At 48.0% G+C, this 23,343-nt stretch overlaps 1 protein-coding gene across 15 annotated transcripts in view; it reads right to left on the reverse strand.

Annotated features, from left to right (window-relative positions):
- Positions 1-1,598: 1,598 nt before the first annotated feature.
- The window catches only part of PICALM (phosphatidylinositol binding clathrin assembly protein), a 60,044-nt gene continuing 38,299 nt past the window's right edge, over positions 1,599-23,343 (reverse strand). Inside the window, exons 10-24 of one of the 15 annotated variants that reach the window (XM_072134040.1) lie at positions 21,678-21,801; positions 21,351-21,487; positions 18,346-18,443; positions 17,241-17,387; positions 16,988-17,059; positions 15,437-15,517; positions 13,023-13,133; positions 11,943-12,074; positions 11,826-11,856; positions 11,639-11,738; positions 10,786-10,809; positions 8,865-8,924; positions 6,257-6,361; positions 4,433-4,535; positions 1,599-1,742 (exon numbers count right to left, since the gene is read on the reverse strand). In XM_072134040.1, coding sequence (XP_071990141.1) covers positions 4,443-4,535; positions 6,257-6,361; positions 8,865-8,924; positions 10,786-10,809; positions 11,639-11,738; positions 11,826-11,856; positions 11,943-12,074; positions 13,023-13,133; positions 15,437-15,517; positions 16,988-17,059; positions 17,241-17,387; positions 18,346-18,443; positions 21,351-21,487; positions 21,678-21,801 — 1,315 coding nt within the window. In that variant the 3' untranslated portion in view covers positions 1,599-1,742; positions 4,433-4,442. Of the gene's footprint in view, positions 1,743-4,432; positions 4,536-6,256; positions 6,362-8,864; positions 8,925-10,785; positions 10,810-11,638; positions 11,739-11,825; positions 11,857-11,942; positions 12,075-13,022; positions 13,134-15,436; positions 15,518-16,987; positions 17,060-17,240; positions 17,388-18,345; positions 18,447-21,350; positions 21,488-21,677; positions 21,802-23,343 lie in introns of all 15 variants that reach the window. The other 14 variants (XM_072134041.1, XM_072134039.1, XM_072134045.1 and 11 more) reach the window with 14 other exon arrangements.

The raw sequence follows: 23,343 nt of genomic DNA on the forward strand, positions 1-23,343 counted from the left end.
TGCTTTGTGGCTGTATACAAGCCAGGGGGCTCTAGTCAGAGTTGACAAATGACGTGATTGACAGTTTGTCCACCATCAATCTGATACTGATCACTTAGACATAACAAAACCTGGAATATCCCTTTAAGAACATGTAACACATTAACCCCTTTTCTAAAAGCCAGAACAGATTGGGGCTCTGTGCCAGTTCCAGCAGCATAGGGGCCGTCATAATAACACACATCAGCTTAATGCCATCCTCCTGCAGGGGGCGCCAGGATCGGCATGTGTCGAGGAGTCTCAGTCTAAGTGACCAATTTCCTCTGATTTCACAATAAACCATCAAAAACACCGCAAGAAAACCTGTTGAAGCTGAATTTTATTTGAAAATCCACCAATTTCCTGACCACATACAATTTTTTATATTTTCAACAAAAATAGAATCTGCAGAGACAATGCAGCAGGTGCGTTCCATGTACAGAATTGCTTTCATGCCGAGAATTTCCCTTTTCCTTACTTTCCCTTCCAGCGTTTCTTTTTTTTAAAGATTTATTTACATGACGAGCGCTGATCAACAGCGCCGGGGGGAAGGGGTGTGTTCCCCTTTAAAACAGAATGGGTGCAGGGTGGGTGGGTGGATGTGCGGCTGCAAGGCACTGCATGACAAGGGTCGGACACGGCGCCCTCCGGTGGGGAGTAACTCAAGGGGGGTCGTCACCTGTATCAGCAATGAGTCACAGCGGGAAGAGTCCAGGGGGCGGTAACAGGGACTTAACCCCTCATCCCCCAAATCAGAATATGGGAAAAACGTGTTATGGCACTTAAAGTGACAGTTTAAAAAAAAATCCCCTCCGCCCTCCCACCAAACCTTAAAGGGGATGTTAAAGGAAACCATACGATGAAAGCAATTCCTCACATTCATATCATTTTTTTTTCCTATTTTTCTTCTTAAAAGGCATCACCAATGTCCAATGTAAAACATCTGCCAAGCACAAAGCTATATCCCCCCACCCCAACACCCCCCCCCCCAAATAAAATCAGATGTAAAATGTAGTGCTCTTTCCTAACACCCCCCCCCCCCCCCCCCCCCAGGCACATCTCCCACTATTGGAATTAAAGCAGCTCGATAGGACCCCTGGTCAAGTACCCTCCCCCCTGTTTAGCAGTATACGGACTTAAAATATTTAGTGCTCGGTATGGAATTACTTTCATAAAAAAATTTTTGTTTTAAAAAAAATCCCCAAAAAATTAAAAAAAACAAAACCCCAACCTGTATACATCCGTACATATGGCATAAGGTGATACATAATCATAAATAAATACAAATAATACATAAGGAATGTCTACTGCAAACTGAATATATATATATATATATATTTATAGATCTCAGGGGGGGTGGGGCAGGGGCGTGACCCTGGTGTCATGTGACACGTCGCACTTCTCGTCTCTCCTCGCCTTCACTTCACACAGTATAAGGCCGAAAATACATGACACTCCCAGAAAATAAAAGGAAAATCTACTGTATCCCCACAGTTAGTGGGAGCGCGGTGTGGCCGAAAGGAGCGCAGTGTGGCTGGAGAGATTGTAGCTCCGCCCCCCTGTTCTGTGCAGCTGGCAGCCCGTTCTGGTACCATTCATGAGGAACTGGAGAGAGAACTTCTTATCAGCAGCTTGGATTTGACTGGAAGTAGGGATTTTATTTTTAATTTTTTTTTTCCATCTTCTATGGGTGCTCCCGTCCAGCTGGGTTACATGAACTGCATCTGGAAGAGAGGAGACATGTACGTGAAGGAGGGGAAGCAGAGGATGAGGCTGGACCTGCGGCTAGAGGAGGCCAGAACATGATACAACACGTTTCTAGATGGCATTAAAGGGGTGTTCCAAAAAGTTTTTTTGACAGTTAATCTTCAAGCTAGTTCTGGAGTCTCTTTAATAGTCATCATGAAGAGGGCAGCTGAATGAGACCGAGCAGGACACAACCCATGACAGTGATGAAGCCCCAGAAACCAGCGTGTTGTATCATGGACCAAGCTAGGAGAACAGATAAAATAATCCACACCAGTGACAATCCAAACCTTCAAGAACAAGTGGGGGGGAAACTAAAATACAAGTGTAAATAATCTGGAGGTATTGCATGCAAGAAACGGCTCAAACGGCCTGTGGACATCAGGCCTAAAATAAACTGAAAATTATTGAGTGACCCACAAAAACATAAAACTCAAGAGGAGGTAAAGGAAGTGGCGGTGGGGGGGGGGGGGGGGGGCGGGGGCGGTGGAGAGAAGCGCCAAGAGGAAGTGGCGGTGGGGTGGGAAAGCGGCAAGAGGAAGTGGCGGTGGGGTGGGAAAGCGGCAAGAGGAAGAGGCGGGGGGAGGAAGAGGGGGGGGGGAAGCGGCAAGAGGAAGTGGCGGTGGGGGGAAAAGCGGCAAGAGGAAGTGGCGGTGGGGGGAAAAGCGCCAAGAGGAAGAGGCGTGAGGGGGAAAAGCGCCAAGAGGAAGAGGCGTGAGGGGGAAAAGCGCCAAGAGGAAGAGGCGTGAGGGGGAAAAGCGCCAAGAGGAAGAGGCGTGAGGGGGAAAAGCGCCAAGAGGAAGAGGCGTGAGGGGGAAAAGCGCCAAGAGGAAGAGGCGTGAGGGGGAAAAGCGCCAAGAGGAAGAGGCGTGAGGGGGAAAAGCGCCAAGAGGAAGAGGCGTGAGGGGGAAAAGCGCCAAGAGGAAGAGGCGTGAGGGGGAAAAGCGCCAAGAGGAAGAGGCGTGAGGGGGAAAAGCGCCAAGAGGAAGAGGCGTGAGGGGGGAAAGCGCCAAGAGGAAGAGGCGTGAGGGGGAAAAGCGCCAAGAGGAAGAGGCGTGAGGGGGAAAAGCGCCAAGAGGAAGAGGCGTGAGGGGGAAAAGCGCCAAGAGGAAGAGGCGTGAGGGGGAAAAGCGCCAAGAGGAAGAGGCGTGAGGGGGAAAAGCGCCAAGAGGAAGAGGCGTGAGGGGGAAAAGCGCCAAGAGGAAGAGGCGTGAGGGGGAAAAGCGCCAAGAGGAAGAGGCGTGAGGGGGAAAAGCGCCAAGAGGAAGAGGCGTGAGGGGGAAAAGCGCCAAGAGGAAGAGGCGTGAGGGGGAAAAGCGCCAAGAGGAAGAGGCGTGAGGGGGAAAAGCGCCAAGAGGAAGAGGCGTGAGGGGGAAAAGCGCCAAGAGGAAGAGGCGTGAGGGGGAAAAGCGCCAAGAGGAAGAGGCGTGAGGGGGAAAAGCGCCAAGAGGAAGAGGCGTGAGGGGAAAAGCGCCAAGAGGAAGAGGCGTGAGGGGGAAAAGCGCCAAGAGGAAGAGGCGTGAGGGGGAAAAGCGCCAAGAGGAAGAGGCGTGAGGGGGAAAAGCGCCAAGAGGAAGAGGCGTGAGGGGGAAAAGTGCCAAGAGGAAGAGGCGTGAGGGGGAAAAGTGCCAAGAGGAAGAGGCGTGAGGGGGAAAAGCGCCAAGAGGAAGAGGCGTGAGGGGGAAAAGCGCCAAGAGGAAGAGGCGTGAGGGGGAAAAGCGCCAAGAGGAAGAGGCGGGGGGAAAGCGGCAAGAGGAAGAGGCGGGGGGAAAGCGGCAAGAGGAAGAGGCGGGGGAAGTATCAGAAAAAGGTGAAGGAAAAGGAGAAGGATCAGGATCAGGTGATCTGCAGGGAAGAAGAGGCAAAGGGACAGCAGCAACACAAAGGGTGGCGGTGCATGTCCTGGTACTGAAAGATCATTGTGAGGAAAGTCTCCAAAACTGCCTAGATTTCTAGTGAGACCAGGGATATCTCACAGCCCCCCCCCCCCACTTGCAATATGCCCATTTGGAGGAGGAGCCATCCATGGAGGTGGGTCCATGGCATCTATGATCAAAGTTAATTTATCTGGTCAAAAAGCTGCAGTACCTTGGCATGGCCACAACAAAGTGGCCGTTTGACCCCCACTAATCTGAAACTGGTGACTTATCCTCTAACAATGTACATCCTAAGGCAGACATTTTGGAAGAGGATCCTAATCTACAGAGACTATTGCAGGATTAAGAGGAAGCTCCAATACTTTGCTGGGCATCATATGGTTGCCCCAGTACCACCCAGTGCTCGGTTGTATCATACCAGACGATACAACTCCAGGCCCTGCCGGCTTATTATTTAAAACCATGGAGGGGGGTGAGTTATATCAAAATCTACGTCCCCCTATGAAAGTCATTGCCCATTTACATTTAGCTTTTATATTATTCTGGAGTTCGCTCTAAATTCTGATGGTTGTTATTGGAAACTGTCTACAAGTTGGTTGTCATCCCCTCCCCCCCCCCCCCCCAACTTAGCCAAACTATTCTGCATGTGAGGGCGGTGGACGGAGCAGTGAGTGCAGGGTCAAACCAGGTAAGTGCAGAAAGAAGGGGGTAAAACTGAAAATAAAAAACGGTGACAAAGCCCCAGGAGGAGGAGTCTGAGAAGAAGCCAGTGGGGGGCGCTCTTCCTATACCTATATGGTCCTACAAGAAATCCTGTAAAGAGAGCTGTGGATAGGGCTCCTTCCCGGGCGCTGAGTGAGGACTCTGACTGGAAGGGCTGGAGGCTGCAGACAACTGGGCGAGAGGAGAGGCACAAAGGGCATGAAAAACAAAGACCCCCGGACAGCAACCGAGAACACAGAAGTACAGACAAGCAAAGAAAAATCATCCTCATCCCACCCGCATACACAGAGGACCCAGTGTCAGCGCCCCCCTCAGGCACAGCCCGGTGTAATGAGACAGGGATCACGTCCAAGGGGGCGAGCCCAGACCACAGAGCTTTCTCCATTTATAATGATGGAGGATTAGAAGGGATGAGCCGGGAGGGGGAGGGCGGCGCATGTCATTGTATGACCTCCCAACTAATGAAATAAAAGATTAGAAAAAAAAAAAGGCAAAACCAATTTCGGATAAAGCGAGGATTAAACGCTTGTGTAGGACGGAGAGGAATATAGATACATTCATACATAAGGGTGTAATGACCGCAAGAGGGGGGGAAAGAGACCGCACCATTATTGCAAAAAATATTATATGCCTATGAAGCCTTAAAGGGGGTGTCCCCAGCCTAGAAGTTATCCAAGGTGATTAGTGAGGGTCCCGCTGCTGAGACCCCCCCAACATCCGGAGATCCAATTACCACTAATGGATGGAGCCAGCTATCTCGGGCACTCTCATTGAAAAGAATGGAGCTGTAGGGTGTATGCCGACTCCTGCAGTTCCACCCGTCCCCCGGATAGCCGAAGTCCATTCTTGTGATCGCTCAGGATCACAGTAGGCCTGACCTGTTTATTTCTAAAATTGGGACAACCCCTTTAATTGAAAATTCCCCTACTGTTTTAGGTCTATGGTTCCTATGCATGCCTATGTTTCTCCATGGTAACAGACTACAGTCTAGGCCACTGTAGTCTGATGCTGCAGTAATACTCCCCTTCTACCCCCTATTCACATTTGGTCATATACAGGGGCTATGGAAGCCCCTCAGAGGGGGAATAAATAGCCCCTCAGGGGTAATAGCCCCTGGGGTATTATACTTAATTTCTTCTGAGGCCTTATCTGCCACAGGACAGGAGAATCCGGGTCACTGTGCCGGCTTCCATTTTTAAAGGGATTTCTTCATGACACAATCCCTTTATATGAAATCTACTGTCAGAACCAAACATGATAAACCAGGGACACTTACTCAGATACAGGTTATCCATGGCCTTCCATCTAGAAATCAACATTTACAATTATGCTAATAAGCCAGAAGGACTCTAAGAGGCATTTCCAGAGTCTCTTCATGCTGCAGCCTCAAGAGCTGTTACACTGTGCAGAGCACTTCCCCCTCCCACTGTGCTAGAATAGAGCAGGCAGGTTGATGGGCAAAGTGCCAAGTTAAAAGAGTGAGGCGTAGACCGTGTAATAGACCTTGAAGCTGCAGAAAGGAGGGGCTCTTGTAACGCCTCCAAGAGCACATTGTGCTCATCAGCATAATTTGAAAAGTTGATTTTAGAAGGAAGATACATAAGAAGTATAAGAAGATGACCACAGTCACGCTGCCTGGATCTATCGGTAAGTGTCCCTGGTTTATCAGGATGGATTGTGATGGTAGGTTTCCTTTAACATTATACTGTGAAGACGTAATTTTTGGGAGGACAAATTGCAACAAAGACGAGGCGAGCACCCCAAGGTCCGTAAAATCCAAGAAATATTTACTGTGCAGAACATATCTGACAAAAAACATCTCCCCATCCACAGTGGGGAAACCCTCTACCGGAGCCCCCGCTAGTCGCCGCTTACTACATGGCAGAACCTACCTGTGCTCCTGATACAGGGCCAAAGGGATTAGGTGGTCTCATAACAGGCTGGTTATATATCAACGCTTGCTGTGGTATTACAGGTACAGCTCCCATCTGTGGAGGCTGCAAGACAAATAACATGTACATGAGGATCAGACCCCCAAATCAGAGCAAGATCACAAGCCCAGGGGTGTCACTACAGGGGCAGCAGCCATTGCAGCTACCGGGCCCAGGACGCCAGACCCGACCCTACAGAAAGGAGGATATGCACCGTCATATACATATTATACTGCACAGTGTACAGCATAGTATATAACACTGCACATCCTCCACAGTACACAGCAGAGCCCAGATAAGTAATATCAGGAGAGGGGACAGCAGGACGGCAGAGCTAGGATCTCATCTCCACCTCCTCTAGGTCAGTATATATTGTGTGCATGGAGTGTATAAGTATATAATGTATACATACGCACTACACGTGTCTTATTTGACATGATTGTGGGGTTGATAAATCACTGCTTCTATGCCAGGTGACTGGAGTAGAATCAGTGGAATATTCGCATATTCTTGTGCAATGTAAGAAATCACAAATATACCACCACCACACCATAGAAGGCGTAGAGGGGATGGGTATGGTCACTGGTTGTTTTCGCAAAACTTCGCCAGTTCCGACCTGGTGTAGTTCTGCTTGCTGTCCGCTGTCAAGAGGCCTAAGCCTAAGCCTCGTCATGTATCTGGTGCGATACACATTCAATGGGTTCACTGACCATCACTGATCCAATGTGCACAGGGCCCAATGTCACATAGTGGGAAACACAACCCCAAGTTCTCAAGAGGTAAATCCTCGCATTACAGGGGGTCCCGCCCCCCCCCCATATACATTACAGGGGGTCCCCCCCCATACACATTACAGGGGGTCCCCCCCCCATACACATTACAGGGGGTCCCCCCCCCATACACATTACAGGGGGTCCCCCCCCCATACACATTACAGGGGGTCCCCCCCCCATACACATTACAGGGGGTCCCCCCCCCCATACACATTACAGGGGGTCCCCCCCCCCCCATACACATTACAGGGGGTCCCCCCCCCCCCATACACATTACAGGGGGTCCCCCCCCCCCATACACATTACAGGGGGTCCCCCCCCCCCATACACATTACAGGGGGTCCCCCCCCCCATACACATTACAGGGGGTCCCCCCCCCCCATACATTACAGGGGGTCCCCCCCCCCCCATACATTACAGGGGGTCCCCCCCCCCATACATTACAGGGGGTCCCCCCCCCCCCATACATTACAGGGGGTCCCCCCCCCCCCATACATTACAGGGGGTCCCCCCCCCCATACATTACAGGGGGTCCCCCCCCCCCATACATTACAGGGGGTCCCCCCCCCATACATTACAGGGGGTCCCCCCCCCATACATTACAGGGGGTCCCCCCCCCCATACATTCCAGGGGGTCCCCCCCCCCCATACATTCCAGGGGGTCCCCCCCCCCATACATTCCAGGGGGTCCCCCCCCCCATACATTCCAGGGGGTCCCCCCCCCCATACATTCCAGGGGGTCCCCCCCCCCCATACATTCCAGGGGGTCCCCCCCCCATACATTCCAGGGGGTCCCCCCCCCATACATTCCAGGGGGTCCCCCCCCCCATACATTACAGGGGGTCCCCCCCCCATACATTACAGGGGGTCCCCCCCCCATACATTACAGGGGGTCCCCCCCCCATACATTACAGGGGGTCCCCCCCCCATACATTACAGGGGGTCCCCCCCCCATACATTACAGGGGGTCCCCCCCCCATACATTACAGGGGGTCCCCCCCCATACATTACAGGGGGTCCCCCCCCATACATTACAGGGGGTCCCCCCCCCATACATTACAGGGGGTCCCCCCCCCCCATACATTACAGGGGGTCCCCCCCCCCCATACATTACAGGGGGTCCCCCCCCCATACATTACAGGGCCCCCCCCCCATACATTACAGGGGCCCCCCCCATACATTACAGGGGTCCCCCCCCCATACATTACAGGGGTCCCCCCCCCCATACATTACAGGGGTCCCCCCCCCATACATTACAGGGGGTCCCCCCCCCCCCATACATTACAGGGCCCCCCCCCCCCATACATTACAGGGGGTCCCCCCCCCCCCCATACATTACAGGGGGTCCCCCCCCCCATACATTACAGGGGGTCCCCCCCCCCATACATTACAGGGGGTCCCCCCCCCCCCCATACATTACAGGGGGTCCCCCCCCCCATACATTAGGGGGTCCCTCCCCCCCATACATTACAAGGGGTCCCTCCCCCCCATACATTACAAGGGGTCCCTCCCCCCCATACATTACAGGGGGTCCCTCCCCCCCATACATTACAGGGGGTCCCTCCCCCCCATACATTACAGGGGGTCCCTCCCCCCCATACATTACAGGGGGTCCCTCCCCCCCATACATTACAGGGGGTCCCTCCCCCCCATACATTACAGGGGGTCCCTCCCCCCCATACATTACAGGGGGTCCCTCCCCCCCATACATTACAGGGGGTCCCTCCCCCCCATACATTACAGGGCCCCCCCCCCCCCCATACATTACACATGCCGCTGGACACATGGACACTTACCATTCCAAACGCTGTGACCCCTGTGGGTGTCGTGGCTGGATACGCCATTATTGGTGGAGCCTGGAGTAATAAAAACAGATGATATGATACAAATCTATGACCTTCCGGACGAGCGGTGTGACCGGCAGCCATGCAGTGCTGGTGACCCAAAGCAAGAAGTCATGTGCTGCACGGATGGCCGGGCATCTGTGCTCAAAACGTGAATCACAAGCCAAAAAAAAATAAAAAAATCACAAAAAGTTTATCAAGCAGGAGGCCGAATCCACACACCCAGAGACGCCACACACGATTATTAGAGGAAGACGCCACATCCCGCAAGTGATTAGTTATGAATAGACGTCTTGTGTCAGGACTGGACAGCCGGGGAAGGATAACAAGTTATGTCACAGACACAGCGTTACAGCCTACGTGAAAAATACTCTTGTAAGATGTAATATCAGGCACTAGGTAGTGACACTGGGTGCACCAGACCACATGACCACGCCCATTGTGCACCAAATCCTCATCCGTATACCTTTGGTCTAGGACACTTCATTTACAAGGACAGGTTTAGTTAATATGTGACCCCGGGAGCCAACACAGTTGCTTTACCAACACTGAATACAGGAAGCTCCCCCTGCTGGTGGCTGCAGGCAGTGGAAATCTTCTCTTTACAATCTATATCTACGCTTGTTTTCCCCCAATTTTACTGTGGTCATGCGACTGCCAACACATCACCAGCAGCGCTTTGGTATAACTTACAGAAAGATCTCAACTTCCTATGGGTTTGATTTCGGCAACCCCCGGTAATCATGAGAATGTGGACACACATGTTCAGATGCTGGAGCGCTGCTCCATTCACTTCTACAAGGATGGCTTTGTCTCCCATCTACTGTGGTCAAAGATACTGAACAGGGGACCCCCCCTATATGGGCTACATTAGGCGGACCCACCCTAAGCTCTTGTACTGCTGATCTAGCAGCCAGGCTCAATGCATAAAATACAGTGTCCATACACCTCCCATGTTCTCCTTGTCCTCAGACACCATCATGTTACACTCCTTGAAGGGACTTCCATTAGTAAATCCTGGTAAGGTGCTAAAGGGCATCTACCACCAGGATGAATGACTGTATGCAAATTAGCCTGAGGGGCTCCAGGCTCTATAGGTGTCAATGGAGCCTGGAGCCCCTCAGTCTCATATGCATACAGTCTTTCATCCCGGTAGATGTGGAAGACCCTTCAAGGATTTAACATTATGGTTAAAGGAGAACATAGGAGGTGTATGGACACGAAAGGATACATGAGGAATGTAGAAAACCAAAAACCTACCAAAGCTCATTGGGTGAGTGATTCCTTAATTTCACATCTATGAAAGTCACTTCCAGAACATGAAAGTTTTGCTTGAGGTGTACAGAGGTGTACTCTCAAAAACCTCCAGCCTAGACAAGTTATACAAACAATATTCCATCTGCCTTCAGTCGCCACTAGAGGGAGCCGAATGCACACTACAAACCGATCTCTGTACCACCACAGTATGCAGTCAGCCCCCTCTAGTGGCAGTAAAAGGCGCATAGAATTTAATCACTTGAACCTGTAGAATGTGAATGTAAAGTGAACAGGAGGGGAATCCTTAAGATTGTCTGCACAGTCGGATCATTCTGATGATTACAATAACCAGGGAAGTGAGGAAGGGACATGCAAAAACTGTCATCACTGCAGCAGAGGATAGCCCGTCTCCCATAGCTCTGAGGTTTGTCCGCGCCCCAAGCTAGAAGCATGGCAGCTCTCCATGCCATTAGTGGTAGGATGCAGCACGAAAAGATTTAGGACCCCAAACCACACAATCAAACCGTGATTAGTGTGAGGCACCGGCGAGATAGAGGTTAATCACGACTGCATGCCAGAGGAAAGCAGAGAGGCCGTTTTCTTTGGTTTCACTTACGTATGGTGGGAAATGCATGCCATTCTGTTTTATGGGTCATCGAGCCGAACAGTTATACAATGCAATAACACAGGATTAGAAGAGACACTTACACAACACAATACAGACATTACACTGCTAGAGGGGCAATACCAGGACTGATAGATGCCACCCCCTACTAGAGGGGCTTTATGGAAGGGGGCAATTCTAATAGCTGATGCATGCTATACACATCTGGGAATCCCATCCTCCCCAAGGACCAACCAAAGGGCAATTGTAGAGACCGCGGGTGGCCGCACGGCAGAGCGAGAGGTCTGACTCATAGGAGTGGATGCAAGATGTGAGAAACCTTTCCTGGCCAGATTGCAAGGAAACTTAATGTCCGGCACTAGGCAGTGCAATGGACAATAGAGGGTGCTCCGGTCCACATGGCCACTCCCATGGTGCACCAAAATGCTCATCGTTATGCCCATGTTCTAGGACACCTAATTCACAACGAAGGTTTATTGAATAAGTGACCCCAGAACCAACACAGTTGCTTTACCAACACTGCATACAGGAAGCTCCCCCTGCTGGTGGCTGCAGACAGTGAAAATATTCTCTTTTCATTCTGTACCTCTGCAGGTGACTTGGTGCTTAGTATTATGAATAAATAATAATAATAATAATAATAATAATAATTCCGTTACACTGTGCCAACCGATTCCACAGCGCTGCACAAAGCAAATCATCTCCAATCATTATATAGATGCGTTAATTATTGGAGCTTAATTTAGGTCAAAAAAGCAAAATATTTAGGTGAATAGAAGTTCACCTACATCCTCCAATGTAAATGTAATATTTGCGTCGCTGTGTTACAGCTATGGCTCCTCACCAGAGTCGCTGGATTCCAGGTTGTTGTTGGGGCCACTTTTGGCTGCCAATTGGTCCCTCCTGTCAGTCTCTTCTCTCCTGGCTGACTCCAGTGAACATCACTGCAAGGATAGGATATTAAGTAAATGCGTTACTCTAAAAATAAATGTTCTGGATTCCCATCCTCTTCCCACATTCCTCTCACTTACTTTTTTGCTGTCCCGTTCCCGATGCCCAGATCTAAGAGAGAAACAGAACTGATGATAAGATGCCGTCTAATGGTTGACATGGGTCGGAATGAGCATTATTGCGGTATCCATACTCACTTCCCACCAGGTTGGCCAGAGAGGAGTCCAGGTCGTCAGACACCAGCTTGCCGGGAGGGATTTTGGATGGGGGCATGCTCTGATTTTGAGACGCTACGGTCGGCTTCAGCAGCCCTCCCATGTCGTCAAAGCCTGAGGAAAAAGCCAACTATTAGAATTATAATAATTCTTTATTTATATAGCGCACACAGATTACGCAGCGCTGTACAGAACTTTGCCAAATCAGTCCCTGTCCCCAATAGGGCTCACAATCTAATCAACCTACCAGTATGTTTTGGAGTGTGGGAGGAAACCGGAGGACTCAGAGGAAACCCAATCACAGAGAGAACATACAAACTCTTTGCAGATGTTGACCTGGGAGGGACTGCAATGGCTGCAATGCTAACCACTGAGCCACCGTGCTGCCCTAAAACATAACAGACTGACATATAGATCTAAAGAATATTCTCTACACAAAGGAACGTTCTGTATCTTCCCAAGATTAGATTTGGAAGATTTGTGTTTGCCTTTAGAAGCGAACAACATGTCATGCATTCATCTTGTTGTAGTGGAGAAAAATGTAATCTATGACCTCTGACCCCACAAAGGGCGAAGGTCCTGCTAGAAGACAGTCCCTATAGCAAGAATGGAGCAGTCTACTAACACTACTAGAAGACAGGATCTGTAGGGAGACCAGAGATCGGACCCCATCTTATAGGTCATGACATATACTAGAAGATGGGAATAATAATAATAATAATAATAATAATATTTATTTATATAGCGCCATCATATTCCGTAGCGCTTTACAAATCATAGGGGACATATACAAATAAAATAAAACATTCATATAGAACAAAAACAATAACAATGTAAAGCTTCACTTCCCTGTGATGGGTCAGTGGGTATTCAATTCTCCCCAAACATTACAATAGATAACTGGGGGTGCTGGTGTTGGGCCTCCCAGTGATCATTGCAATTTTGGAAACTCTACAATCAGCCGCTGATATCAATCAAGACGTTGATTCCGCACAGATGATCTTTGGTGGGGCGACACCATAATATGAAATAAACTTTGACCCCCGTGTTTGCAGCTCTTACCGGTGGGGTCTACATTGATGTTAGTGGGAGACTTGTTGCCGAAAACCGAATCGAAATCGACGTTAAGGCCACCGGAGGTCTGTGGTTGAACGGCTAGAGATGGTGTGAACCCTGCAAGACACAATGACGGATCATGAGACAAGACCCCTACATACTCCGAGGACACATGGCTGCTATTATAGTAAGGATATAAGAGGTTATCGCCCGGTTTTCCGGGATTCTGAAGTCCTTACAAGGCATTAACTTAAAGTAAAAACACAATTTTACATAAAACAGACATATTCCAGGACAGGCCATAGCGATGTGTGAGCTGCTATGCAAAAGAAGGTCAAATCTAGATCAGCAATGACCTACAAGGCTGGTTGTAGATTCATCTGCTTAAAGGGAACCTGTCACCAGCTTTTACCCCACTAAGCTACCAGCCCCCTTCAGGTAAGGGATGAAATGTCCTTTCTAGAATTCCCTATTATGTAAACTCTCACCGGTTTACCCATTTAGAAAAAAAATCTCCAAATTCAGACAAATATGATTCAACTCATTCCATTTTCACATGAGATGAGTCAAGTTTAGTTGTTGCCTTGGTTATTGTCAATTCAGAAGGCTCTAAATTCTGTTCTATAGGACCTAGAAACATGCCGTATGTCATATTAAAGATATGGATCTCATCTTTCAGATCACACTAAGCTTACGGCGCTCATCTACAGAACTGGACACACAGGCAGTAACAAAAATAGGCTGGAACTGGATCTTCATCTGCAGAATTTCCAACTATGTATTTAGCTGCCTGTGTGTCCAGTTCTGTAGCTCACAGAACAACATGTCCAATGTCATCTGAAAGATGAGATTCTTATCTTTAAAGAGAACTCGTCATGCAAAATAACCCCCCTAAACTAAATATATTTTCATAAACTGCCATTAGAGAGCATTGCCTCTATTCCTTCATTGTCCATCTACATGCCTGTAAACCTAAGCAATGAGGTCCTAAAGCTGTATGCAAATGACCTGTGAAATGTCCAATAGCATATTCAAGCTGCCCAGCTTATTCATGAGTGGGAGGCACAGCCACACCCCCAGTGCATGACTGACAGCTGCTCCATGTGCTTGCTGGTGGTCACGCCTCCTGCAGCGTGTGTGTGCGTGTGTGCGTGCGTGTGTGTAAGATACAACAGCTCCAGGATGCAGCCATGTTATAGCAGCACAGGTCAGGTACATGTGTAGCTGATGTCTGTGTCTCTCACATGTGTATAGCAGAACATGTCAGGTACATGTGTAGCCGATGTCTGTGTCTCTGTGTATTAGGAGGATGCAGCATGTCAGCAGATACAGCACACACACTAGCAATGCTTTACTATACAATACACACAGACATGAGCAGGGGGAGGAGAGGGGAGGGGTAACAGGGGTGACATCACTGTCTCTGACCATGTGACCAGCCTCATTTACATAATAAAGAATAGATGATTTTACAATGATTAATGTATGAAATAACTAGATAAAGGCTGGGATGGGATCCTTGTGAGCTGCTCCAACAGGTAGTGGTGACAGGACAAGTGACACAGACCTGATGACAGGCGTCCTTTAATATGACACAAAGCATGGTTCTAGTTGCTATAGAACAAGACATAAAAGGTTTCTGAAGTGACACAAACCCCGCAACCTCTAAACTTGACTCATCTCATGTGAAAATTGGATGAGGAGTCATATGTGCTTGAATTGGGGAAGATGTTACTTTATAGGTAAACGGGTGAGATTTCACATAAAGGAGGGAATTCTAGAAAATTACATTTCATCCCTGACCTAAGCGGCCTGGTAGTTTAAAGTTGATGAAAGGCTTTATGCAAATGAGCCTGAGGGGTTCAAGGCTTCATTAACACCTATGGAGCCTGGAGACCTCTCAGGCTCATTTGCATACAGTTCTTCATCCTGTTGGTAGATGCCCTTTAAGTCATTAACAGCGCAACACCAGTCTACGTGGTTGCACGTGGAACTGAAGTTCGGTTGCACTAAAGTGGAGGAGGCTGAGCTGCAATACCACACATGTCCTATGGACAGGGGTGGCGCTGCCCCCGTCTGCACCTGTAATAGATATAGAAGCAGTGTATGTGTTGTGTGTTTTCTTCGCTCACACATGGGTAGGATGCTGCATTTAGCATGGCTGAATGTCTGCCAAGCCTCACTCACATGCAGACTACTTGCTGGGCATCTTTCTTTGTGCATTGCGATGGCAGGAGAAGCTGCCAACAAGCGAGCATTCAACCAGCAGAGAAGTCTGAATGACCAGAGACCCCCCATTATACGCAGCACAGAGCAATGTTCTGTAATGTATCCATGGTCTGTACCTTGTATCAGGACACATGTAAGATACAAGATATCACTACCCAAACACTCAGCTGGATGAGCCTCAGGTCACCTACCTCCATATAGGCCAGCTACTGTAGAGGGTTCAGTATGGAAATGGGAAGCGTTAGGATAGACTTGAGGCCCGCGGAAAGAATCTGTTAATTAAGGTGAGAGAATAGAAAGGGTTAATAGGTGCAGACATGTATCAGGACACATGTATGGCGAGACGGGTGCTATACCCTAGGAACACCATCATATACACACAACATACTAATCTACACTGGGCTACAAAGCCTCTGCTTTCTGTCAGTGAGTGGGAGAAATCAGAAACCAAAATATACTGAATAACATAAGGATGGTTTAGACTTGTTACATCTGCAACAAACCCTCAGCTGTGGGAAATATTAGGCAAGTACATCCACAGAATCACAGACAGCAAGCAGAGATCTTATGAAAGAGTGAGAAGTATGTTACAATTGTTTAAAATACATGACATTACTTATCCTGTACTGATCCTGAGTTACATCCTGTATTATACCCCAGAGCTGTACTCACTATTCTGCTGGTGCAGTCACTGTGTACATACATGACAGCAGAATAGTGAGTGCAGCTTTGGAGTATAATAGAGAATAAAAGTCAGGATCAGTACAGGATAAGTAATGTCATGTATGTACACAGTGACTGCACCAGCAGCAGAATAGTGAGTGCAGCTCTGGAGTATAATACAGGATGTAACTCAGGATCAGTACAGGATAAGTAATGTCATGTATGTACACAGTGACTGCAGCAGCAGAATAGTGAGTGCAGCTCTGGGGTATAATACAGGATGTAACTCAGGATCAGTACAGGATAAGTAATGTCATGTATGTACACAGTGACTGCACCAGCAGCACAATAGTGAGTGCAGCTCTGGAGTATAATACAGGATGTAACTCAGGATCAGTACAGGATAAGTAATGTCATGTATGTACACAGTGACTGCACCAGCAGCAGAATAGTGAGTGCAGCTCTGGAGTATAATACAGGATGTAACTCAGGATCAGTACAGGATAAGTAATGTCATGTATGTACACAGTGACTGCACCACTAGCAGAATAGTGAGTGCAGCTCTGGGGTATAATACAGGATGTAACTCAGGATCAGTACAGGATAAGTAATGTCATGTATGTACACAGTGACTGCACCAGCAGCAGAATAGTGAGTGCAGCTCTGGGGTATAATACAGGCACAGGATGACCACTAACACAAGACATATGGTAAAGATGTGAGCGAGACAGGAGTAGAGATAAGAGAACCAGATGAGTGATTTGCCAGCCTACAGAATGAGGTAAAAGTTGATGATGATGACTTAATAGATAAAATGCTTACAAATTGCAGTTTTCCACAAACCAGCATCACTGGATTTATTCATAATGAATATAAGGTCATTGCACTAGGTGACTACTACTCCCAGCTGTGCTGCTAGGTACAGGGATGGGGCCTCCACTACATACACATACTTTAAAGGCCTTGTGCAAGATCAGGAAAACATGGCTTTGGGGTGTTGCTGCTCTGTTTTTTAATCCTCCAAAAACTAACAACATAAGCCACAAATCTAGTCTACAGCATATAGGTCTTTTATATACCTGCACATAACCGACCAGTGCCACAACCATACAGGTGCGACTTGAGCGGTTCAGAGAACGGATTGGTATGATCTGCAGAACCAAAGAAAATTCAAGACATTTGAGACAGTCGCCGACGGCGCTCCTAAAACTAGGGCGACGGCGCTCCTAAAACTATGGCAGCTCAATGGGCAAGACCTAAGGGGGAAAAAATCCATACACAGTCAAAACTGGAGCCAATATTCAGAAGGATAGAGAGTGAAGGGTACTTTACCAATGAATATGTCATGGTTAGGAGTCTTAGCAGTGAAACTGGCTGTGTCAGTAGTTTTAACAGGAAGATGGGCGCCATCGCTAGGTTTATTGAGGAAAGGATTAAGATTGGAGACCGACTCATCGACGGCTTCGGAATTGAAAGGATCTGCCGCCCCCATTCACAGACCGGACAGGATAGAAGAAAAAGCAGAGAGAAAAGTGGAAAGGTTAGAGGAAAGAGGCGATTACACAGCTGGTTAGTAAGAGAGAAAGCCAACCACACAGTATGGAGCTGTTCACACACGGCAGATTTGTCGCAGATATTTCTAGTAGTGTGAATTGTGTGTAACATGGGTGTAGATGGCACATTTGTTGCAGAACTGCTAAGTGGGAACTCATCCGTATAATATTCATTCTATCCAGATAGAAGCCCCCCCCCCACACCCCTCCTCAGCAGCCTCCATGAAGGATGGGGAAAAGTAGAAGACGATGGAGGCTGCTGTGATTTCATGTGATCAGATATACACATGGTGTACAGTTTGCTAATGTTAGGAGGCTAAAAGGACCTGGTCACATATTAAAAAGAGGCATGGGAAATGGGAGGAGTAGATGGGAGGGGCCGGCTGAGCCAGAGACACCTTCCCTTTTGCCAGGGAATATAACAAAGTGGATTTAAAGGACATCTACTAGTAGGATGAAATACTCTATGCAAATTAGCCTGGAGCTCATACACAAGAATGACTGCACATCTCTCCAGGGACAATACCTTAACGCAAGCTGCAGAGAGCACAGAAGTGTAAGGACATGCCTCTGAGTACATTTAAAGAAACTACAGTTCGGAAAAATAAATCCATATTTCACAGTCCTGCTGCTACTAACATCAACAAAGGTATGATTACACAGTGTTGTAGGATGACAACACTGCAGTCAGGATGGTCACACCTGGTTCCCTTAAAATATTGCTCCTACAGAAAAAGCTCAGCTCTGCTTCATCAGTTCAGAGTGTCCTCATTTCCCCCACACACACACACGTTACAATACATTCAGCCTGTTACTACTGAAAATCCTACATGGTGCCCGGGGGCTTGTGAGGATTGAGCAGCACATTTGGGCACGTTCCTTACCTCCCCATGTACTCCCTCCTGGTGGCACGGCGCTCAGCGGATGAACAGCTGGCTGGAAACTTGGCTGCATGTCAAGCAAGTCATTTGGCAGCTTGGAACTGCTGAGAGGAGAAAGTACAAGCTCTGTTATGTCTGTGCCATTACACGCAGCCCACACAAATATCTGCACCGCCGCTCCACCGCTTCCAGGCATCAATGATATATCGGAGAATCACAACAAAATTATCCCATCAATGTCAGCGTGGAGATCCCCCTTCTAGGACATACGGACCATTATATAACACGTAGCCGAGAGCTGGAACACATCTATCACAATGCACTGAGCAGAGACTGGTCCCTTCTGTCCAGACAAGCTGCAGTCCATCTGCCTGGACAGTAGTCACACAATGCTCAATGAAGGCCGTGGATATGGACTGTGTGATCAAAAGGGGTTTATTTCAACACCAAACACTGTGCAGGGACCCAGACATCCAGCTTTAAATTTATCCATGATGCTCGGAGTCCCTGGGTTATGATTGTCCATTTAGAAGTTGTACAGGGACTCCAAATTGCCATGATGGTAGGAGTCTCTGGGTTACAATAATGCCTTCAGTAGTGGTCCTATATAGAGGCAGGGACTCCCAGCATCAAAAAGCACTAAAGATGTCATTGATGCCAAGAGTCCCTGGGTTACAATCTTGCATTCAGTAGTTCTCCTGTATGGAGGTAGGGACTCCGAGCATCATAGATAAGTATAGTTGACAATGATGCTAGGAGCCCTTGGTTATAATAATTCACCAAAGGGTTCTGAATGGTGGCAGGGACTCCATGCTAAAGATGACCATGATGCTAGGAGTCCCTAGGTTATAACTGCATTGAGAAATGGTTCTGTATGGAGACAGGGATCCATGCATCATAGAAGGCTACAGATGACTAGGAGGCTGGGACTCCAAGTCTATACAAAGTAATCAGTCAAAGATTCAAAGAAGTGGTCCTTATTTCATGGACAAAACCCAGACATGTAGAAGTCCAAAGGTATTGTGTGGTCCACAACTGGATAAGAGACATCACAGTGATTCTGTATACAGGTGCTCAGTAATAGGACAGATTCACAGCATTCACATATATCTATATAGGAAGACAATGAAATGCACAACCTGTATAGATAGACGTGGAAGCTATATATACACAAGACAACGTTACAATAGTCGTACATAACCAAGTACAATAGTCCTTTATTCCCATCAGTGGACTTTAGCATGAAGAGGAAGCCACAGGGCAAATAACTGATAAGCAATGAATGCGATGTAGATATAGAAGAGACCAGATAGAAGGAGATGACACATCGGGACGACTTCTAGTCCGATAGCGATGTTATGCAAAACTTTATCTGATACTCTATACGTTGAGGGATTGGCCAAACTATAAATAATGGTCTATGCATAGGGATGGGACATCACTCAGATCTACTGCGTCAGCAGCGAAGTCACTTAAATGTTAATCTATAACCCTGAGCTATAAATGGATCATACTGATAGATACTGAGCAGATACAAAGTATCCCAGTAACAATGATCCTCCTCTGTGTGATCACATGATCTATGCGCAGGTCTATGGAGAGGGTGAATAAGCATTCATGCATCACACTGACAGAGTCACCTAAACCACGCACGTCCGTATCAATAGGCCAGAAGACTATATCCTACGGCTACTGGAGCTAAGCAAGTACCAGTACCAGAGGATGAGGAGCATGGACACCTACCGATATCCCACTGCAGTGCATTTTATATCTCTTTATCACCCTGCTGCAGGATGATAAAGAGTCTGAGTTATCCAAGGGGACAGGCACCCACTGTAGGGGACGCTTTCACCATGTTTTATATACATGTACTCAGGGGCCTAAATCTCCCCCCACGCACATGTATATTAAACATAGTGAAGGCGGTGTAACTTGTCCCAGGAGGTAGGCAGAAAATTCAGGGATTCAGTGACTGTAAGCAGAAAGTTAAAGGGAACCCGTCACCAGATTTTACCCCATAATCCCACCAGTCCCCTCAGGTAGGAGACGAAATGTCCCTTCTAAAATTCCATTTTGATTGTGAAATCTCATTCTTTACCTATGAAAAAAAAATCTGCTCCAAAGTCATGTGAAAATGAGCAAAGAAGAATAATATTTTGCATGAGAAGAGTCAAGTCTAGAGGCGGCAGGGTAAAAGTCCATTCAGATGTCCTTATATTCAGTTCTATACAATATAGAAACATGGGCGTCATATTAAAAATAAGAATCTCATCATGTTTTGGTTCTGTGATCTACAGAACCGGGGATACAAAGACAGGAGCTGGATCTTCATCTGCAGCTTGCATCCCCAACCACATGTTTACCCGTCTGTATCTCTGGTTCAGTACCCCAGAGAACCACAAGCCTGATGTCACCTGAAAGATAAGATTCTGATCTTTAAAATGACACATGGATGTTTCAAAATACTATAGAACTGAAAAAAGTGACTCTTCCCCCTGCTGCCTTAAAAATGCACTCATCTAAGGTAAAATATGACTCTTCTCTGTTCATTGTTATAAGACTTTGGGGGAGATTTTTTTTTTTATAGGTATAAGGATGAGATTTCACATAAAGATGGAATTCTACAAAGGACATTTCATACTCAGATCGCTAGTAGTTTATTAGTCAAATGTGGTGACAGGTTCCCCTTTAACCCCTTTTGGAAACCCGTATCCCCTGCTAGGGGGCACAAACTTATTAATAGGTAACTTTTCTTTCACATATCTGCTATCCTGTGTTGAGCCATCGTGCCTCTAAGTGTGTGGACAACTTACAGGCTAATGGTTCTGGATTACTGAACAGTCAGGAAAACTTCTTCAAAATTAACTCATAAAGGGAAGAAACATTTCGAGGAACTCTCCAGAAGACAGGTTGTAGATGATCAGGGATTTCTGAGCTTCTGGATGTCAGAGTGAGCGCTTTGGAGACTTCCCTGACTGACGTTATATGGTGACTGCACATGAGCGTACCTGTGTAATGAAGACGGGGTGGAGAACAGGTCAATGGCTGCCGTCGTGTTTATACTGCCCGCCGAGGACGACACAGGGGACGAGGCTGTGGTGGAAGCATTTTGAGGCTTTTTGGAGAGCTCCTTAAGACGCTGTTCCTTGAGGAATCAAAAAAATGCATCAAGAGAATGCAAACCAGATTCTAATAAAGTTTAGCTATTGACCTAATACGCAAATCCTTTCTATAGGATAGGGAATAATTGGAGGGGGATCAGAGCAGCGGGTCCCCCATGATCAGGACTACAAGGCTCAGGTCCCATCAGGTGTGTGTTGCCAGCTCTACGTTACCTTTAATGCCTTTAGCCGGGCCTGCTCCTCTTCCAGCGCCGCTTGCTTTTCCCTTTCATCTACTCTGGTGAGGGACAGGCCGGTGCTTGCCAGGGATGAAACGGCGTTGGAGAGTGTTGTCGCTCTGCAAGAAGAGGAAGAGACACTCTCAGAACTGCAATGTCTACAGATTTAAGGGGTCACAGACTGGGCAGAGCCTAGGAAGATCCTAGACCCGGCTCATAGAGTGAGTTACACATTGCCCACTCCTGGAGAATAAATCCCTGCAGCATCTAACCCAGGAGGATGAAAACACATCAGCGGGAACACACTCCATATGCAGAGGATAATACATTTATGGCTTCCAGATAACCAGCCATTCACAAACACAAAACATAATACATCCATATTGATTGCCGTCTCCTGGGCCAAATGAAGCATCGAGCTGGAAGGCAGCCATGCGAGAGCCGTCTGCTGCCTGGAGGTTTATATCAACATCTGAGAGAGCGAACAGCTTAACCAAACAATTACTGGGGCTCCCCAGGACCTACTGCTACAACAGAGGCCAAACACGATTCATGAGGAAAGGGTCTAACTTTACAACACCTGCGCAACAGGGTACGAGGTGCAGCAACCGTCGAGGTGTGTACTATGATGACCCGCAGCAGGCGAGGTGTGTACTATGATGACCCGCAGCAGGCGAGGTGTGTACTATGATGACCTGCAGCAACTGTCGAGGTGTGTACTATGATGACCTGCAGCAACTGTCGAGGTGTGTACTATGATGACCTGCAGCAACTGTCGAGGTGTGTACTATGATGACCTGCAGCAACTGTCGAGGTGTGTACTATGATGACCTGCAGCAACTGTCGAGGTGTGTACTATGATGACCTGCAGCAACTGTCGAGGTGTGTACTATGATGACCTGCAGCAACTGTCGAGGTGTGTACTATGATGACCTGCAGCAACTGTCGAGGTGTGTACTATGATGACCTGCAGCAACTGTCGAGGTGTGTACTATGATGACCTGCAGCAACTGTCGAGGTGTGTACTATGATGACCTGCAGCAACTGTCGAGGTGTGTACTATGATGACCTGCAGCAACTGTCGAGGTGTGTACTATGATGACCTGCAGCAACTGTCGAGGTGTGTACTATGATGACCTGCAGCAACTGTCGAGGTGTGTACTATGATGACCTGCAGCAACTGTCGAGGTGTGTACTATGATGACCTGCAGCAACTGTCGAGGTGTGTACTATGATGACCTGCAGCAACTGTCGAGGTGTGTACTATGATGACCTGCAGCAGGCGAGGTGTGTACTAGGATGACCTGCAGCAGGCGAGGTGTGTACTAGGATGACCTGCAGCAGACGAGGTGTGTACTAGGATGACCTGCAGCAGACGAGGTGTGTACTAGGATGACCTGCAGCAGACGAGGTGTGTACTAGGATGACCTGCAGCAGACGAGGTGTGTACTAGGATGACCTGCAGCAGACGAGGTGTGTACTAGGATGACCTGCAGCAGACGAGGTGTGTACTAGGATGACCTGCAGCAGACGAGGTGTGTACTAGGATGACCTGCAGCAGACGAGGTGTGTACTAGGATGACCTGCAGCAGACGAGGTGTGTACTAGGATGACCTGCAGCAGACGAGGTGTGTACTAGGATGACCTGCAGCAGACGAGGT

Source organism: Engystomops pustulosus, chromosome 2 (genome assembly GCF_040894005.1).
Source record: "Engystomops pustulosus chromosome 2, aEngPut4.maternal, whole genome shotgun sequence".
NCBI lineage: Eukaryota > Metazoa > Chordata > Amphibia > Anura > Leptodactylidae > Engystomops > Engystomops pustulosus.